The following is a 21543-nucleotide window of genomic DNA, read 5'->3' on the forward strand; positions in this document are numbered from 1 at the left end:
TCTATAAAAATGTAATAAATAAATAAATTTAAAAAATTATCTACTCAATTTTTATCAATTAAATGCTAAACGCTAATGAATTTTGGTTACCAAATCATAATTCATTATAATGTAACAATAAATTGTGTCATAAAATTATAAACATTATTATTATAAAATTAAATTCCATATAAGTAACCAGCCATCAAGTATCTGATGGTGACTCACACAAACGTCCAAACTTAAAAATATTTACTAAATTGCCTTAACCAGGAATCGAACCTGATCGTACGTCTAGGCCGCGGAGGACATAACATTTGTGGTATGCATTGTTTTAATCTCTACTATTATTTATTTATTTAACTGTTTATTGCACCCGAAACAAAAATAATGACATATAAACAATTGAAATACAGTAGCATAAAGTACAGATTAAAATATATGCATAAAGGTACATCGGGTGTTATCGCTAGGACAATCTCTTAAAGACAACTTTTGGTTAAAGGAGAACACATAGAAGTGGGTAGGTGGCGCAAGAGTGAATTAATAATTTTTACGTACAATACATATTATTTATTAAACTACCTATTATAACAATATATACTACATATATATAACGAATCTAGTAAAATTAAAAAAGAAATAAAGTAAGAAAGGAAAAAGTTAACTACAGTGAAAGAAAATGGGCTTTGACTTGTCCTTTAAACGAAGCTAAGGGTAATAAATGTATTTAGTGTAATAATAAAAAGGATTTGGTTTAATTTGTTTTAAAAATAATATTTATATTATTCAAACAGCAATATTTCCTTCAGAAGCAATGTCTAATAACTTTAAATTCATCTATTAATTCATATATTCATAGATAGGGGACATGAACACATAGATAAGTAACCCTACAGAACCTAATCTGCATACACGCGGTCCGCAATATTGTACATACTCGATGCAGTAATGTAATAAGAATTAGTTTACACCACCTTTGTTCCAGTGTGAACGCGAGGACTGTCAGCAAAACACTTGTACACAGCTTGAACTCTGTAGGGATACTTATTCATATAAATGTGAAATTATAAACTACATAATATAAAAAAATATTTACTTTAATAATCCAACTTTAATATAATATGATACTGCCCACATTTAACTATGTTACACCAAAATTATCTTGGACATTGCAAATTTAAGTGTGTTTATATTAGATATTGTAATGTCTTTTATAAATATTTAAGTCAAAGGAAGTTATTTAACTATCCACAGAGATACAGGCTCGGCCTAGTTCGGTGGCTAGTAGATCTAAGTAAATGTAATTTATTATTTAATAGCGGCAGTTATTATTATAAAAAAAATATATAAATGAAAATTTACACTCATATAACAACTTTCTTACAAACTAAAGCAACAATTTAAGGTTAAACTAAATCTAACTTAATTACTATTATTTACATTCTATCATACGACTAAGATTTTTAAAATGCATGACTGTAAGTTGTCCGATTTGAAAAATTCGATATATTTAAGGAAACATACAAAATTCCAAACCAAACACAGCAGTCATTTAGGAATAATTTTAGATTTACACGAACAATTTATTATTTCCGCTCCATTGCATGTTCAATTTTAAGTCTTTTGTAGAAATTTGATAATGACTTTGCCAATTTTATCCAACATTATACAGCATATTTGGTTTTCAACCTTAAAAGCATTTAAAAATGTAACATTTTACAAGACTATTTTTGAATCAAAATTTACAACATGTTTTTAAGACAATTTAAATAAAATATCTGCTCACTTAGTTAAGGTTATGAATTGTACCCCCACTCTTTTGGGCTAAATTGATGCACAAATGACACACCCACAGGGAAAACAAACGCACTACATAATTATCGTCAATATCTACATAATAAATACAATCTAATTTACATACTAACAACTTTAGACGACTCATGGCTGAACAAACATTCGATACTCTGAACTGTGACTAACTACAATACAATAGAGTCTAAATTTGCATGAAACTAAACCTGCTGTTGGTCGAAGGCGATTTTGAACACGTCGTCGTACACATTCACGAAGTGTATGTCGATATTCTCCTTTATAAAGGATGGCAGGTCGTCGAAGTCGCGTCGGTTCTCCTCCGGCAATATCACGCAGTTTATACCCACTCGTTTCGCCTGAAAAAAAAAGCATGTGTCACTTGCCATGATTAGAACTGAGATATTGTTGACTAAACGTTTTTTTTTAAATGGGTAAAAATGTAATGGTAACCCTGCCTTCGTTATCGGTGTACACTAGCGAAGCATGAGGAATGACAGGTGAGGATAAAGGCAGTTCAGTTAGCCCATCATATTTTACATGAATTAACCATAATAGTTTCCAGAGGAACTGCGTTGTGGTCAACCTGAAGGGGTGGGTATATTGTTAGCAATGGAGTTGTTAGACTCCACTAACAACCCTCCCCCCCCCCCATACCAAAGGGTTATTTAAAAAGCGCAGTAGGTAGTTTTTTTAAATTATTTAGTAATATAGAATGGCATAAAAGTTGAATACCCATTTATCGAAGAATGGTAACTATTATCTATAGACATAATCCCCATGATACTCATAATGCGTTACCATTCGTAATAACTACGGCGTTATATTACCATACGCTGTAACTTCGCCATATTTCACTCGTGAAATCAAAATATAGCACACAACTGTTTTAACAGCAGAGAGATCTGGGCATATCGCTGTCTTTCTCGTATATCTGGCCATAGACAAATTTTGAATTAGTAATGCTGCTGTGTGAAATGTGCAGTGTGGTGCACGCTACTGACCGCGATGATCTTCTCCTTGATGCCGCCGACGGGCAACACGCGGCCAGTGAGCGACAGCTCGCCCGTCATGGCCAGGTCGCGGCGCGTGGGCCGCCGCAGCGCCAGCGACAGCAGCGCGGTGGCGATGGTCACGCCGGCCGACGGGCCGTCCTTCGGCGTCGCGCCCTCCGGCACGTGCAGGTGCAGGTGGCTGCGGACCACATCAGAGGTATTTGAAAATGGAATGGTTAATGCCTAAGCAAAGTTATAATTCCATTTAAAAAAATCTACTATTTCACTATCGATTTACGCTGGCGTTGACGCTATCTTATTGATGGCTATTATCTCTTATCGATATCCAGTAGGGATGGGCAATATCGGAACCCCTTTGGTATTTATATATTGGATTTCTCTAGACCGGTGTTTCCCAACGTGGGGCCCACGCCCCACAGAGGGCAATTTGACAGTTAAGGGGGGGGGGGGTCAATTAAAAAATGGATTCGAAGCGATTTTAACCTTTAAATGCGTTTAAATGCAATGCTACGAATAGATATCGGTGCCAAATTTAACAAAAAAAAAGTAAATAAAAAAATATGCTGTAAATATTTATTAGGTATAATTTCATTTGACATTACCAAAATATCAACTGGGCGATAAGAGTCGTCAAGTAAACTTTGTCGGGAAAAATTGTGTATGGGGGCATAAAAGTTTAAGAAATGTTCAAGTGGGGCATGGCACAAAAAAGGTTGGGAAACGTTGCTCCAAACCCTGATGGTGAAGAAAAAGGTCATCACCAATTTCAACATCACCCATACTAGTCGGAGATATATATTCTAATCCGATTAAAAGCTTCATCTGACAAAGTATAATGCTAGCAATGGGGTACTATTACCTATTATCATTACAAGTATTCTCTTTCTTCCACTAATTGGAAATGCACTGACCTGGTGTTGAGGAAGTCGTTGTCCGAATGATGACTGGTGAGGTAGTTCCTGGCGACGGTGAGCGCGATCCGGGCGGACTCCTTCATCACGTCGCCCAGGTGACCCGTCAGTTCCAGCGAGCCAGACAGCGACTTGTCGTCCCGCTGCGTGTTCCGGAGGGCCGTCTCGATATATAGTGTACTGCCACCTGGGTGCCATATTTCGTTGTATAAATTGCAATAGAAAAAGAAGAACTGATAGAGAAAAAAAAATATGTTGCATTCCTGAAAACCAAGATGATTTGCATCCATACTGCGTAATATCTTGGAACCACTTTAGTCAAATATCAATTTCATTGATTTTAGCCACATTTTTGTTATAAAAATGTTTTTGAAACAATTTAAAAAAATCATATCTTTAATATAAAATAACAAACTCTATAATTCTTTGAAGAGAACAATAAGTTTCCTTTCATTCATGTATTAATTCTCTTTTAAACATTCAATTTATATGCGGCACTAGCGAGTATTGAAGTTCAGAAGCAACTGTCTCTATATGTGATTCCGCAAGCGCCGCGTAAAACCATGACGAACTCGGGGGAAAGGGATTGTTAGTAATGGAGACTGAGAATCCCATTGCTAGCAATATACCCAACTAGGTCGACCTCCTCGCTGTTCTCCCTGGAAACTGTCATGGTTAATTCCTGATGAATTTATCATGATGGGCTAACTGGCCTGTTTTCATTCTCATCTATCACCCTTCACTGGTGCTCCGCCAGCGTATACCGTTAGCGCAGGCGGGGTTACCATACCATTTTCACCCATCAAAAAAAAACCACGACGAACGATAGTGTGTGTGTGATGTACAGACCCATAGCGGTCCAGGCGAGCCCCATGACAACTCCAGGCGGCGTGTCCTCGTACATGCGGTCGTGCTTGAACGTCGGCTTGCCCACCAGCTCGCTCAAGTTGGCATCCGTCACTGTCACCTGCTCCATCTCTTTCTTCACTATCTTGTATGCCACTTTACGCGCGATCTACAACCATACTTTTTATATTAAAAAAATGTCAAATAATCAAAAGATTTCAACTATTGTTTTGTGTTTTACTTTGCTGAATTCGTAAGAGACAAAACCATACCATGCATCAAAATAAGTTTTAGTTTTAAAACGACTGTTAATTGAATCTAATATGAATAATAAAGTATGCTGAATAAGTTAGCATAATGATGAGCTGGCTATAATTTAACTAAGGCTCAGCCCACCAATCAAACCAGGATGATCACAAAACTAGTAGAGAATTCTCGAAGTAAATACACGTAAATCAACCGAATTGTTTTTTCAATGAAAATACTATATTATATATTACTAACTGATCCTACAAACGTTATTTTGTTTATTTATAAAAATGTCAAAAAAGATCTATTTAATTTTAAATAGATATTAAAATAATAAAATTAAGTATGAAAATCTTTTATTATTAACTTTTTTTATGCAACTTAGAACGACAAATAAGCAGACAGCCCACCTAATGGAAAGTAGCATCTGTCGCCCAGTCTAACCTCGTCTGAACAGTAATACCATAGACATAACTCCGCCAGCGTATCCCGTTAGCGCAAGCGGGGTTACCATACCATTTTCACCCATAAAAAAAAATACCATAGACATAACTAAGTATACTGTGTCACCATGATACCACCATTTTATCTGTACAATTTTTACCCTCAAACGTTCTATAGTTTTATTTCAGCTTCTCAAAAATTGACTGTAAGAGAACACTCTGTGATAAATCGACCATTGTATACTAAATCATTTTATTATGTCCAATGTAATGTACAATAATAATTTTACAATACAATACAGCATCTTATAAACCTATTTTCGCTATAAAAGTGATTTGTTTCTTCTTTCTAATTTAATTCTCAAATCTTTGCTTCTTTAATTCTCAATTTAATAAAGTAAGTAAATAAAGTGAGCGAAAACATTGTAACAGCTATATTTGTTTGTGAGTTTTAGTTTTTATAATTGAGGGGGGGGTGAGATGTTAAAATTACCTTTTCGATATGCTTCTGCAAGTTCCTAACGCCCGACTCCCGGCAGTAGGAACGTATGAGTGTGTGCAGCGACTCGGCAGTGAGATCCAACTGCTCGGCAGTGAGGCCACAGTTGGTGCGAGCGGTGGGCACCAGGTACTGCTGTGCTATCGCCAACTTCTCCTCCGCCACGTAACCTACAGGACAATGACAGTTAGAGTATCCGCTACTTATTCCTGTCAGTGACAAGAATTTTATGATATTCTTAGAAGTAATATTTTTTAACTCCTCAGGATATGAAGTACATTTTCCAAAGGGGATATTTTATTATTTGCCGTGTCGGTCCCGGCTTAGAATTTTCCAGAGGGAGACTTTGTACAAAAGTCGTTTGCTTGGGTACCTCTGTCCCACTCGTGTTTCAACCGTAAAGCAGTTGTGTTTGCATGGCTGTGTTTCGGTTTGAAGGGTAAGATATGGCGTGAATTTACAGGGTACAGAGGAATAACATCTGATTCCTCAGGAATGGCAACGCATGGGGGGTATCATGGGCGAAACAGTATACTCTATTATGCCCATGGTACTGCTCATGTCTATAGGCGACGGTTACCACTTTCCGTCAGCTTGTTTGCCATTCTAAGTTGTATAAAAAAAAAGAATGGGCCATCCCTTCCTTTCCCGTAGGTATCATAAGAGGCGACTAAGGGAAGCCGAGGGATAGGAAGCAGCATCCCTCTTAAAACATATCTAAAGCCTAACTGCCAATCCGCCTCCCAAACATGGCAACTATTGGCAAAACCGCCCAAGGGGGAGACTTATATTCAGCAATGGACAGTTAAAGCGTGATATGCTAATAGCTATTGTTAATTTTACAAATTTGCAGGTATATTGTTTATAATTATTAAGAATTATGTGTTGTCATGTTTCTTTATTATTGCCCTGATAAAGTAGTATCCATAATGTTTCTGTAGTCAAATATAAGAGTGTAAGCCTCACCAGACATATCGATCAGCTCCATCCTGTCCCGGAGCGGTTCAGGTATAAGGTCAACTACATTTGCTGTGCAAATGAACAGCACCTTGGAGAGGTCCACAGGCACGTCCAGGTAGTGGTCCAAGAAGTTGGCGTTTTGCTCAGGGTCGAGAAGCTCTAGTAGCGCTGACGATGGGTCACCATGGACACCTCTGAAAGAAAAAAATCAAAACCTAGTTTGAAGCCACTTTAGACCTATCGTATTTACTTCAGAATAGTTATAATTTAAGATTGTGTATCAGAAAAAAAAAACCGACTTCAATTACGGTAAAACCAATTGATTTAAAAACTTAACAACTGAACTAGCTTTGATAAAATTTCTACGGGAATCATCTGCAAGCATATCCTATCAGATAAAAAAGAATTTTTAAGGTAACAAACATAGAAAAAAAAAACAACCAAATAAGACCCACTTTCTTTTTGAAGTCAGTTGAAACATTATAATCCCTTTCAAGTAGTTTACGCGCCCTCTGAAGTACGAAATAAAATTAACAACTGAGGCCTTTGTACTTCGGCCACCAGAGGGCGACGGAGTCACGCGAACTATGGCAGTAGTAACAAGCGGACTGACTTGCCAATTTTGTCGACCTCGTCGATGAGCACGAGCGGGTTCTCGGTGGCGGTCTTCTTGAGACACTGCACCAGCTTGCCGGGCATGGCGCCCACGTATGTACGGCGGTGACCCTTGATCTCTGCCACGTCCGTCATGCCGCCCACCGAGAACCGGAAGTACTGGCGATTCAGAGCTCGCGCGATCGACCGTGCTGCACAGGAAAACAAAGATTAGCGATTAAAAAAAAACACATAAAATATGTGGTCCTGGGATAGATTAGGCCACCACACTAGGCCATTCCATTCTTGGGGATGTCGTAAAAGGCGACTAAGGAAACTTAATGATACATGGATGGGCAGCAGAATCTCTTAAAACATCACCAAAGCCTAACTCAATTGCCAACCCACTTGCCAAGCGTGGCAACCACTGACAAAACATTCCCTTATGGGGGAGGCCTATGTTCAGCAGTGAACTATTAACGGCAGATATGATGAATGGGGGGCAAGAGCCCATTACTAGCAATATGCCTATCAGGTCGACCTCCACGCGGGTCCGCCTTGAAACCATCGTGGTTAATTCCTGTTGTATTCGTCACGATGGACCAATTGACTTCATTCTCACTCACTATCACTAGTGCCATGCCAACATATACTGATTACGCAGACAGGGTTATAATTCCATCATCATATATATTGTAATATGCATAATAAGATATTTATATTAATTCTATAAAATATTTATACGATACTAACCTATACTAGTCTTGCCCACACCAGGTGGACCATGGAAGCAAAGAATCTTGCCCTGGGTGCTGCCCTTTAACTGCGACACGGCTATGAACTCGAGGATCCGCTTCTTGATGTCCTCCATACCGTAATGGTCTTCATCGAGGATAACCTGTGCATCTTCCAACTTCAGGTTCTCTTCAGATGTGATGCCCCATGGAAGGGAAGTCAGCCAGTCCAGGTAGCATCGTGTCACACTGCATTGTAGAGAATGAAATTATATAATTTAACGTTTTGTATTATATAATTTAATAATTTAACGTTTGAATCGGAAATAAACAACACTATAAAAGATATTATACAATGGTTGGTTGACAATAATTTAAAAATTAATATAGGAAAAACTAAAATTATGACATTTGAACAAAGAATAGAACGTAATAAACTTGAAATTCAATATGCCGGACAAAAAATAGATGAAACGAACACGACAAAATTTCTGGGACTGTGGATAGATAATAAAATGACGTGGAAAATACACATTAACAAAATATGTAGCGAATTAAGTCAGTACGCAATTGTACTATATAAACTAAATAAAGAAGTTAACCAAAATACAGTACTACTGGCTTACCATGCTTATGTAACCTCAACAATACGCTATGGTATAATTTTCTGGGGCAATTCTACTGACCGAAACCTTGCTTTTAAAGCTCAAAAGAGATGTCTAAGGGCAGCTTGCAATATTAAATCGGTAGACAGCTGTAAGCCTCTATTCAAAAAACACAACATATTGACATTACCTGCGTTATACATTTTTGAGCTGGCGTTATTTGTTAAAAATAATTTAAATAAATATAACAAATTAAAAATGATTTATACCAAATTAATTCTTGTTCTATTATATTTTTTTTTCTTTTATTCATTGTTTTTATACTTGTTTATTTTAGTTTTTGTATTGTTCTCTTTTATTTTTTATGTAATATCTACATCAATATATATAAATATTTGATAATGAAACGGTGCCCCGTGTAGGTGCAAACTAAAAATCAGCGCTGAACGAACATCAGTCCAGCAAAAGCTGAGTTTGTACCTATTGCCAGGCGCATACGATTAATGGACAATATATTGATTAATTAATATATGTACATTATAATTTGTGAAGAATGGCAATAAATTTTATTATTATTATTATTTTTTAATTTAAATTTACGATATCTCGGCTTAAAACCGGTTTTACAGGTGTACACGGGCCTAAGCCAAGTGCATAACTGTGTGCTATGTTTTTTGTATAAATGTAATTTGTCTGGTAATCTGTTTGTAATATTATGTTAACCTGTAGATGTATGAATTTTAAGTGTAAAGGTTCAAGATAATTCTTGGTGTCGGTGTGTAATGTTGTTAGTTGTAGATAAGTGCGCAGTATAAAAATATTCATTTCAGGTGTCCATCGCCTGCGCGTTCGGTTAAGACCAGAGGTGGGTGCAAGCTCATAGTTTGTAATGACATCTCGCACAACACCATCTAGCATACTAGAAGAAGAAACAGTAGATGTTCTCCGTGTCATGTATGAGGGGCGAGTTATTATTATTATTATTATTATTAAAAAAATAATAGACAACACCACAAAATCATTTCAAAACAACATAGATTGACATTATTTACTAAAAGTGTCTTAGGGATGGCACCTAGAATATATAATAAATTACCTAAATCCCTCACAGACATAGATGACATAAAAAATATAAAACTAAACTGTACGAATACCTAGTAAACAGAACATACTATTCAATTGACGATTTCCTTGAAGATAAATGTAATAAAGTTCCATAATTATATTTTTTACTATAAATGTGACATTGCTGATTTTCCTTTTTATATAATATAATTTTTTTCTTATGTAATTGTAAATTTGTATACCTCGATAGATGGGGTTGATCATAGAGGACTTATATTGTTTTACCATCCATTGTTACCTATGTATCACAAAATAAATAAATAAATAAACGTATGGACTTCAAAATATTGTTATATATTCTAAGTTCCATAAAAAAAAATTTTTGTATGACGAAAGTGGCAAATCTGGGACAGTACATCAAATTCGGGGGGAAAGGGATTGTTAGTAATGCAAACTACCAGTCGCATTGCTAGCAATACACTTAGGTCGACCTCCACGTGGTCCCCCCTGGAAACCATCGTGCTGAATTCCAAGTGTATTCATCATGATGGCATAACTAACTGACCTGCATTTTCATACTCATCTATCATCCCTCACTGGTGCCCCGCCAGTGTATTAATTCTAATTACTGTCATGAGGAATATTATTCACAATAAATAATCTTTCTAAATAGTTCATACATTATTAGATTTAAAATATATTTAAGATTTAAAAGTTTCGACACTGAAGAAACGGCTGCTCACGTAATCCTGGAATGTGAGGCTGTGGCCCATCAACGTTTAGAAATCCTAGGAACGGTGAGGTCGCTCCGTGAGGCCTGTGAAGAACCCAGGAAGCTTCTGCGCATCTGGGCGGAGCTAGGTTGGCTGTACTAGCCACAACTCATACGCACAACGGCCCAAATGAGAGGCTAAGCGCGGAAAACAGAGTCTTTCTCACATTCACATAGATTTAAAATACAAGACCCAATGTTGTTAGATAGGGATTTGCCTCAACCTTTGTGACCATTTTGTGTTACTGTGCCGTATCCACGAGAAATTGTATAATCTCGTTAATTTACTTTCTTTTTGTTTTTTTTTTTCTGTCTACGTTTTGTTTTATTTCTTTTTAAATATGTACCAATAGTATAATTATCTATATGTCTAGTATTAGGTACATATTTAACGTGTGTGGGATTATATATTATATATAGGTAATCACTTTATTATTATTATTTTTTATTTGACTATTATTTATTATACTGTTTTATTCTGTTAATTTTCTTCATTATACAATACCTACTTGTACAAAAATTAGTCCATTACCCTAAGGTTGTCTTGAAAAGATTGCTCTCAGCAATAAGACCGCCTCACTGTACTTATACAACTGTATCGTTATATTTGTTGTCTTTTTTTTTCCCCTATACTGTACAATACAAATATACTCATTTATTCATTCAATAATTCAATAGCTAATGTTATTTGTGTGCTAATAAGTAAGTGATGCAAATAAATTATATATCTATATATCAACACACTTTCCACTTAATTGTGATTAAAATATAAATGGCCAGTGTTAATAATGACAATGGCGTGACACTAACTTGAACTCGGAGCTGTGGCTCTCCAAGAAGTTCAACTTGTTGAGCTCCTCGTCGATGACGGTCTGCACCGCTTGTGGGACGGTCTTGTCAGCGAGACGCTCGCGGAACTTGTCCCCTATCGCGTCCTTGTCGTCCTTCTCTAGGCCTAGCTCCTTCTTAATAACCTGTTCATATATACTGAATGAAACGGGCACATCACTATATTAATACCATCATCAAATCAGAATCAACTATAGTGATTCTAGGTTCATTCCTGGACAATTGACAAAAGAATCTGTTGATAGATATGTTACCGTTAGCATACGCATGAAAAGGAACACGATGCCAGAGATAGCTTTCTCGTTCTACCTCCCAGAAGGAAAGTTTGTAAAAAAAAAAAAAGTCGTTTGCTTGGACACCTCTGTCGCATTCGTGTTTCTACCGTAAAGCAGTTGTGTTTGCATGGCTGTATTTCCGTTTGAAGGGTGGGGTATGGCAGTGAATTTACAGGGTACAGAGGAATAACACCCAAGTCCTCAGGAATGGCAATGTGTGAGTGAAACAGTAAACTCTGTTATGTCCATGATACTGCTCATGTATATAGGCGACGGTTACCACTTTTTATCAGGTGAGCCGTCAGCTTGTCTACCTTTCTAAGTTTCATAAAAAAAAAAGAAACAGGATACCAGAGATTGCTGTCTCGTTCTACCTCATGTAATGTGCAGTGATAACATATCCATGGAGTTGTTGTCAGTCTAAGGGGCATTAGAGAAAGCACCAGTACATTGCTAAAATAATATAATTTGGTAAAGAGACCATGTGCCTAAATTAAACAGATCAACATGCAATTTAATTATATAGAATCATTGCAGATAATTTTCCTTCCTTTCCCGTGATTTTCTTAAGAGGCGACTAATAGAACTTAATGGTCGAGTGATGGGCAGCAGTGTCCCTTTTAAAACATTACTAAAACCCTGTGGGTATCAAGCCGCCTACCTTATGGTGGAGGCCTATCTTCATCGCTGGATAGTTAATAGCTGATATGATGATGATAATTTCAGATATTACGTGAATCTTTTGTTTTTTTTTTTTTTAAATCAGGTTAAATAGAATTCTATTTAATAAAACTGTGATATCAACTGGTTGACCAGACATACAAAATGGACGAATTTAGAAGCATTACCGACTGCCTTGTACAATGTTGGTGTGCACTAAGAAAAAGTGCATAAGTTAATTTTGAATTTAAACATACGAGAGTTACGTACGTCAATATTTTCTTCTATATACATATATTTATTTATTTATATACATACATACATACATACATATATATATACAATAATTAATTAAAGTAATAAATAAATGTAGTTTTTAATACCATAATTCGTTTATTATTTAATAATTAATCCTACATTTTTTACGCTACTTTTTATGGAAATGTAAAGTACTGACTCAGTTTTGCACCTTACTATATATATATATATATATATATATATATGTTATAATTTACCCATTAACGTGTTTATCAATTCTAATATATGCATGTTGAGGTGCTTACTTTGAGCTGTTCATGTAGTATATATTTTCGATGTTGCTGCTTCACTTTCTCCTCCACTTCCTTACCTATCTTCTGCTGTAGTTTCGATAGTTCATACTCTTTCTTCAGCAGAGAGAGTGACATCATCAGTCTTTTTGGTATCTGTAATTATACACCATGTAATAAACATTGTAAATATATTTTTATATTTTTCTCGCAGAAAAAAACAGCTTTAAACTTTGTAGAAGCTATAATAATTATTTTAGTTATATTAGGTAACTATACAAAAACAGTACTTGGAGATTACCAATTTGGCAGTATAAATAATCATCACTACATAGTATAAAACAATGTCGCTGTCGCTGTCTGTCCGTCCCTATGTATGCTTAAATCTTTAAAACTACGCAACGGATTTTGAAGCGGTTTTTTTTAATAGATATAGTGATTCGAGAGGAAGGTTTATATGTATAATACATGCATAATATTGCAGAGAAACACTGATAAATTTTTCTTTCGCGGGTAGTTGGTATACGCACAGTAAAAATTTGTGGCTCCTCATTTTATTTAATTTAAAATCCCATCAATCACAGCTCCCCATCACTTCTCGACCTAATTATTGTAAACAATCCTGATAATGTTAATACCTCTGGACAAATAACTGCTCCTTTTTCTTATCATGATTTAATCTATGTATCGTATCGTGTGCGTACACCTAAACCTTCTTCCAAATATGTACTTCTTAGAAGCTACAACAAGATTGACTTGGAACAACTGCGTTCAGATGCTAATAAAGTTGACTGGAATCCAATTTTAGAATATTCTGACATAAATGACAAAGTCAGTAAATTTAATAGTGTCTTAAACAGACTATATGATTCTCATGCTCCCCTTAAAAGAGTCAAGATTAAACATCTTCCTGCACCTTGGCTTGACAAACGTATCAAGTGTTTAATGTCTAAACGAGATAAAGCCAAGAGACGCTATCGCATATCACCAACGGAGGATAACCTGACTACTTATAGGAGATTACGCAATCGCTGCACTAGAATGTGTAGGGATTCTAAACGTCGCTATATACATAATTCAGTAATTGACCACAACCCGGAAAATTTGTGGAAATTTCTTAAATCACTCGGCATTGGTAAGTCTACTGGAGAGATCTCTAACAATTTTAATCCCAATGACATCAACAAACATATATATATATATAGACAATAATATATATATATATATATATATATATATATATATATATATATACAGAGTGTGATGTTAAGAAATGTCTCCTCAATATCTCTTCCAAAGCTTCGGGTGCAGACGGTGTGAGCATTCTAATGATACGACCCATTGTTGATGAACTATTGTCAATAATTACTCATATAATTAATTTTTCTTTAGACACATGCTCTTTTCCCGAGCTATGGAAGAAAGCACACATTATTCCTATCCCTAAAACATCCAATCCCACATCTATTTCTGACCTGAGACCTATCTCAATACTTCCCACCTTATCTAAAGTATTGGAGCACATTGTGCACAAGCAACTATCCGTTTATTTGTCTGGCCATAACTTGCTGAGTCCTTATCAATCTGGTTTCCGTATATAGTTAGTGCACTTGTCAAAGTAACTGATGATATACGCTGGGCTATGGACAACCACTCCCTGACACTCCTTGTTCTATTGGACTTCAGCAGTGCCTTTAATTCTGTTGACTATGACATTCTTTTAAGTATCCTTTCATCTCTTAACATATCTCCACCTGTAATCAATTGGTTAGATTCATATCTTCGGGGCCGATTGCAATGCGTACGCTATGATGAGGTATACTCAGATTGGTGTGAGGTTGCATCTGGAGTCCCACAAGGCGGCGTTCTCTCCCCGCTTCTTTTCTCAGTATTTATTAATGCTATTACTCAAGTAATTTCTTCTCCCTACCATCTCTATGCAGACGATTTGCAACTATACCAACACTTTGAACTCTGTGACATCTCTGAGGCTATTGATCATATAAACCATGATTTAAATAAAATATCCCATTGGGCAAAATCCTACGGACTTCTAGTCAACCCCCGTAAATCTCAGGCATTAATAATCGGGGGGCATCGGAGATATAGTGCTCTTGATATTGATGTTTTACCTTCTATTTTCTATGAGCAATCTCCAATTCCGTATGCTAGAAGTGCCAAAAATCTTGGAATCATGTTCGACAGTAATTTATCCTGGGGTGAGCATATCAATGGAGTAAGTAGGAAACTATACTTTTCTTTTCACTCGCTCAAACGTTTTCAGAAATTTTTGCCCATTGAAACGAAAATCACACTCGCCCAAGCTTTATTACTACCTCTTCTAGATTATGCTGACGTATGTTATCTAGATGTCACAGAGGAACAATTAAATAGGTTGGAGCGGCTACAGAATTTATGCATACGTTTTATTTATGGACTTAGAAAATACGATCATGTCTCCTCTTACAGAAGCATATTAAAATGGCTCCCAATTCGTCAACGTCGTGATTTTCATCTTTTATCTTTCCTGTATTCTGTACTGTATAATTCTTCCTCTCCATCTTATCTTTGTGAACGTTTCACTTTCCTTGACCCCACTGGCATGTCCAGTAGGTCGAGTAAATCCCTTATTCTTAAAATCCCTCCTCATACCTCCTCATGCTATAGTGGATCATTTACGGTTCATGCGGCTAGACTATGGAACTCTCTTCCACTGCATATTCGTGAAAGTCAATCGCTGAATATATTCAAGAGCAGATTAAAAGAGCATCTTCTGTCCTCATAAACTTATTATGTCTATGTATGTATATGTACCTATTTTTTTGTATGTAAAGAGATATTTTATGTCTATGTATATATGTATATGTATACAGATATGTATTTATTTTGATTTTAATTGTATGAGTTATTTATGTAGTCAACATATTTCATATGTTTTAATAGAAACATCAATAATGTTTCCTTCTATTATTGTACGCATACTGCCCGCTAATAAATAATTAATGCTCCTTTCCACTCAGGGTTTGCTGGAAGAGAACTCTTACAGAGTTAAGCTCGCCTATTGTACACCTTTATTTTATATATATTATATGTAATATTTTTTTTGTGTACAATAAAGAATAAATAAATAAATAAATAAAAATAAATTTAGAAATTTCTAATGTGATGTCGTAAATAAACACATTTTTTGCGCTTACATTGTAAACGCTGGCCTCACGAGATAAATCAAAATAATGTACTACAGTATTGTACACCTTAAAAAGGTCAATAAAAAAATCCGTGATAGTATATGTCTATCTCTTAAGGAGAACTCACAATAACCATTTTTTAACCTTTACATTTTACGAGAAAAATGGCTTATTTACGAAGTGATTTTAAGAAATACAGCATTAATTTTTATCGTATTAAGTACCTTAAATACATTGTCCATTTAATATAGATCAATATGGCCCTTTACAGCATGTAATTTAAATGATTATTTCCGAAGATATTACAGATTTAAAATGCAGGGACATAGCGTTGCGACATTGCACCCGTGCGAAGCCGGGGCGAGTCGCTATTAAAATATAAACATTTATATTTAAAGATTAATATAACTTACATCCATTTCTTCAAGTACGGCTTGCAGTTCGGCGGTGTCGGCGCCAGTGAGCGCGGCCCCGAGGTCGCTCAGGTACACAGGATTGTCGACCACGCGCTGGCCCTGAGCCAACATGTGGTGAAGGGACTCCCTGCAGGTGAACAAATAGTTTATTCATCCTCATTTACAAAGTTGAAATTACACACATATTTAAAAAGTTAAATGTTACGTGAAAATCTCATTTGAAAATAGAACGTTAAGTCGAATGTTAGGTTCACCACATAGACAATAATTCTGCAACTATTTATGGTATATTGTTGATAAAGTTAAATATAGAAATATACATTATCCTAACATACAATGCACACATTAATCCATTTAAACATACCTTTCATCCATACTTCACGTACACAAACATACTACACGCCGTCATTTAATGTTTTATAATATAAATATTAGTAAAAAAGGAATGTAGTTTTTAGTTCGCCATAAAACAATGTGCTAAGTAGACGTGTTATTTTATTTTCAAACAGATTATGCAAAAATATTTCTGAAACTTAAGTGCTACAGCTCCCTTGCGTCTATTTTTATATTATCTGTGTTCAACAACACTCTTAATCATGTTGCTTTTTATCATACACATTATTGTTTATATTTACAGAAGACCATAAAGGAAACGGAAAAATATACAATAAAATTATGTTCATTTCATTCTTTTATTATAAAATATTTCTTAATTTTTTTTTTTACTCCCAGAATATAAATTTTTTATTGTTTTTAGCTTCTATTTCCAGATTACACAAGAAAGACGGGAATATTAAAAAAAAAAATGGGAACATAAATGTATTTATGCTTCATTTACGAAATAAAATGAATATACTTATAAAACAATAATTCAGTGTAATTCTTCTTTGTTTTGAAATATTTTATTATTAATTATTGATAATTATAAATTAATTAAAAATGAATAACGAAACAAATAACAATGTTAAAGAAATAGGAGAGTTATATTCCAAAATTCACCAAGAATACATTATAAAAGCATAATATCGAATGATGCAAACTGAAAATTTACAAGGCGTTTCTGTTATACCATCATATGAAAACTCATTTTTATGTTTTTTTTTTTCATAACAGAAAGCTCAAAATTATATCAGTCGTTTGGATATAAATTTCATCTACAGTACAAGCCTCTTTTACATGAGGTTGGCAGAAATGGTCATAAAGATTTGAATAAAGAATTGAAGAAAAAAATAAGTTCCTATTTCACTATATATAATATAAAAAAAAAAAAACTAAATTATAATACCTATATAGAGGATTCAAATTGATGATATCCCGTATAGTTTTGATGACTTCTTGAGTCAACGCCTTCACTTCTTCAGTCTGTTGGAACTTTTGGTGCGTCAAGTTCTCCACTTTCACCATCATGACCTGGTCTGGCGGAGGTTTTTTGGGCGCCTCCTTGGTACTGTCAGCCTGTGGATCGACCTTTTTCCTCGAATTACGGTACTTCCGTCGGCGTCTCTCGGCATCTGTCTCTTCACGCGTAACGTCAAACTCCACGTTAAATAAGGGAAACTTCAGCTTCATTTCTGAAATGTGCAAACATTTCAGAAAGGAAGCTGATTCATTATTGCATAAATAATTTAATAGCTGTATGTAAAATTTAAGAGCTCATGTTTGTTCAGGCCGTTTCAAATATAAGCTATATTTGGTCTAGGTCAGGGGTCGGCAACCTTTTGAGTCGGAAGAGTAAAAAATTACAATTTACAAAATTTTAATTTATAAAGAGCCACAAATTTTTTTCTTGCTAACAATAAATAGTACTTACATAAATAAAGTTTGGTGCCTAATCGTCGTTATGTGATTCAGAATGATTTTTAAGTTTTTTTGTTTAATAAATAATATCTGCATAAAGAACCACAGCTTCAACTTCAAAGAGCCACGGCTTCAACTCCAAAGAGTTGCAGCTTCACATCCAACGAGCCGCATGTGGCTCGCGAGCCGAAGGTTACCGACCCCTGGTCTAGGTGGAAAACTTGGGACAGTTTAACATTTAACAGTATCTCCCAAGTTAAAATTTTACAGGAGACAGTAAAAACCTAACCTATTTATTTTAAATACAATAAAATCAAAAAATTAAACAGTTCAATTTTAAGATTAAATCTCAATATACTCAATTAATGATTATTTCTCTATATGACAAAGAGAAAAATATATTTAAAAGATTCTTTCTTTTTTATACAACTTAGAGTGGCAAACAAGCTGAGGGCCCACCTGATGGAAAGTGGTAACCATCGCCTATAGACATGAGCAGTACCATGGACATAACAGAGTATACTGTTTCGCCCTACTATTCTATAAATGTTAAGTAGTAGATATTGATGAAATGTAGAGTTGTAAAAATTATTTTCAAAAGAGAAGTATTATGTAAATAAAATATAGTAAGGAGATATTACATAACTGACAATTCTAAACAATTCATTAAGTTCCCACTACTGAGCACAAAATTCGGCCATTAACATGAGGATATTAGCTTACTTAATATACATCACCAACAGGAATTCACTTTGAGCTACCAGAGGGAGATTTTGGACAGAAGTCGTTTGAATGGGTACATCTGCCCCACTCATATTTATGCTGCGAAATATGTTCAAGTGGCTGTAATTTCGTTTTAAAGGTGGGATATGGCAGTGAAATTACAGACTATGGTGGTTAATAACTTATCAATGCCAATGGGTGAGGGATAACATGGATCTTGCAGTATGTTCTGTAGTGACCATGGTGCGGTTCAAGTCCATAGTTTACCACTTTCTATGACAATCAAGAAATATCATGGAAAGTGCTAACCTATGGATAAGAATGATGAAAAGCAAATTGTCTATCCATGAGTTTTTTTGTCAATCCAAGTATCATAATAAAAAAAACTATTGCAAGACTAAAAAGTTATTTATCTATTTAACAATTTATTGCACCAATATTACAGTAATTTGAAGGATTTTCAATAAGCATAGTGTAGTACAAAAGGCAGTCTTATTGCTAAGCAATCTCTTCCAGACAACCTTTGAAGAACCTTTTTTAGAAGTAATTAAAAAATATATGGGTAGGTGGCACATTGAAAAAAATAAATGTAAAGCTAAATATATGTAAATAAACACAATTATCCAAACATACAATGGTTTTTCATTTTTTTATAATACTTGGATTAGGCAATCGATTAGATTAGGAAATCTTATTGATTCTTTAGTCTACCCTCACATTTACAGATGTGAATTGAACTTAAAAACTACTCAAATTGAACAGAACAAACCCAAGTTTTAAGCTTCTATAAACATACTTGCTACTGATACCAATAAACTGCTTGGCAAAAGAATTGAAATAGATAAAACACTGATCATGTATTCATATTTAAGACTATATTTCAGGGGGTCAGACTTTTAAAAAAAGGTATGTATAATCACTTATTTTTTTGTTTTGCTCACAGCATAAAGTTCTACTCATGACCCTGAGGTGGGCATCAGTCTATTCCAGGATAGGGATGACCCACCCACTTTCTCTTCCTCTTAAATATGCCTATGTACCCATGTATTCAACTCTGCACAAAGTGTACCTCTAGTAGATACTATTATAGTCCAATCTATTACAATCTATTATCAAGCACTTAAAATTATATTACCTGCTGGACCAGTTTCTATCTCCTCCTCAACAAACTGGCCTGTAATCTTGATCCTGCGGTGTGCCATCACGACCAGCCTCAGCTTATAGTCCATATCCTGCATCTCATGTATTTGTGCAAACACTCCAACATCATGCAACTCATCCAAACTGGACACTACATCAGATTTGTCTTCTTCTTTCTTACGTAAAAATATACCAACATAAGGTTGATTTAATTTTACTTTACGTCTGATTAGATCTATTAGAACTGGATTACTGATCTGTAAATAAGTAACATTTCAAAATAATTTGTCTTTTATGAAAATAAAACAAATACTATATAATAATATAAGAAAATAGTTAAGTAATAAAACTTTACAAAATTTGATTGAAAATTGTATAAAAAAATAAACATTTTTTAAAATATATTTACACTTGCTTAAAATTTATGCATATTTCATGTCTACTTTCATGACAAGTTGCTTATAACGAAGGCAGAGAGCATAGAATATCAAAGTTCACTTTTATAATTCCTTACATGAATGCACACTAATATAAATACAAATTACATAATTAATTGATGTAGCATCATTGCAATTTATTTTTGAAGACTATGATTTGAAATATTATATTTTTTAATATTTCAATGAAATTCAGGCACAATGTCACAGTCAGCAGGAATAGCAACATATGAAAGGTACCATGAACATAATGGTGTATTCTGTAATATCCATAGAGCTGTTTAAATTTCTATAGACAGTACCATGTTCAAGGGTTCCATCACATCAGCTGTTGTTTTATTCTAACATAAAAAAAACTAATAAATTAAATAAATGATTTAAAATTCCGGTATATCGTGATTTGTTATATTTCGACAACTGTAAGAAGCTAAATTAATTTAATTCAATAAATATTTGTACCTCAATTAATTTTATAAATCTTGGAAACACTGGATTTCTATTAATAGCAATAACTGGAACTTGTGGCCAAACTTCAGGCACAGCAACTGTGGCCGGAAGCTGGCTTGAGAATAAAGGAGCATCATCTTTCCCCTCTGGATCACCCTCCGGGGGATCATTTTTATTCCCTGTAGAGTAAAATCTCGTACTCGCTACCTGTCGCGATGTAGGAAAATAAATCTCGCTATGGCAGCAACTGCGACTGTTCCGTAACCCGTAAATTCCATAACCATACCGTAATACTTTGCCATCAATTTCCACCGGCTTACTATGTGATGCAACTTTTGTAAAGTTGCGAGGTAATCTTATAGACAGATTCTTCAGTTTAACACTCAAAAAAGAGTTTCTAGCCAAACGACTGGCAGTATGCATTTTATTTTATGAATCTATTTATTAAATATATAACAAGACGAGTTTCATTTAAAAATAATTATTTTATTTAAAATATTAAAAAAATAGGTTATTTTTCCAGATTATTCAAATGACAGTAGCGAATATTTAAGTTTTCCTATTGACGTGACTGTGAC

The 21543-nt window shown here is 34.8% G+C and overlaps 1 protein-coding gene across 2 annotated transcripts; it reads right to left on the reverse strand.

Annotated features, from left to right (window-relative positions):
* Positions 1 to 156: 156 nt before the first annotated feature.
* LOC113513266 (lon protease homolog, mitochondrial) lies at positions 157 to 21513 on the reverse strand. Of its 2 annotated transcripts, none has more exons than XM_052902430.1 (14): positions 20978 to 21513; positions 20077 to 20338; positions 17707 to 17938; positions 16419 to 16548; positions 12833 to 12973; positions 11296 to 11459; positions 8063 to 8292; positions 7329 to 7521; positions 6722 to 6909; positions 5750 to 5925; positions 4568 to 4733; positions 3719 to 3905; positions 2796 to 2985; positions 157 to 2150 (listed from the first exon to the last, which is right to left on the reverse strand). In XM_052902430.1, exons 1-14 carry the CDS (start codon positions 21386 to 21388, stop codon positions 1995 to 1997), a joined length of 2826 nt encoding a protein of 941 aa, XP_052758390.1. In that variant the 5' UTR covers positions 21389 to 21513; the 3' UTR covers positions 157 to 1994. The 2 variants fall into 2 exon arrangements, with proteins under 2 accessions (XP_052758390.1, XP_052758389.1); XM_052902429.1 differs by having other exon boundaries at positions 17707 to 17992.
* Positions 21514 to 21543: the final 30 nt, after the last annotated feature.

This window comes from Galleria mellonella, unplaced genomic scaffold (genome assembly GCF_026898425.1).
Source record: "Galleria mellonella isolate WM207_F2 unplaced genomic scaffold, CSIRO_AGI_GalMel_v1 utg905, whole genome shotgun sequence".
In the NCBI taxonomy this organism is placed as follows: Eukaryota; Metazoa; Arthropoda; class Insecta; order Lepidoptera; family Pyralidae; genus Galleria; species Galleria mellonella.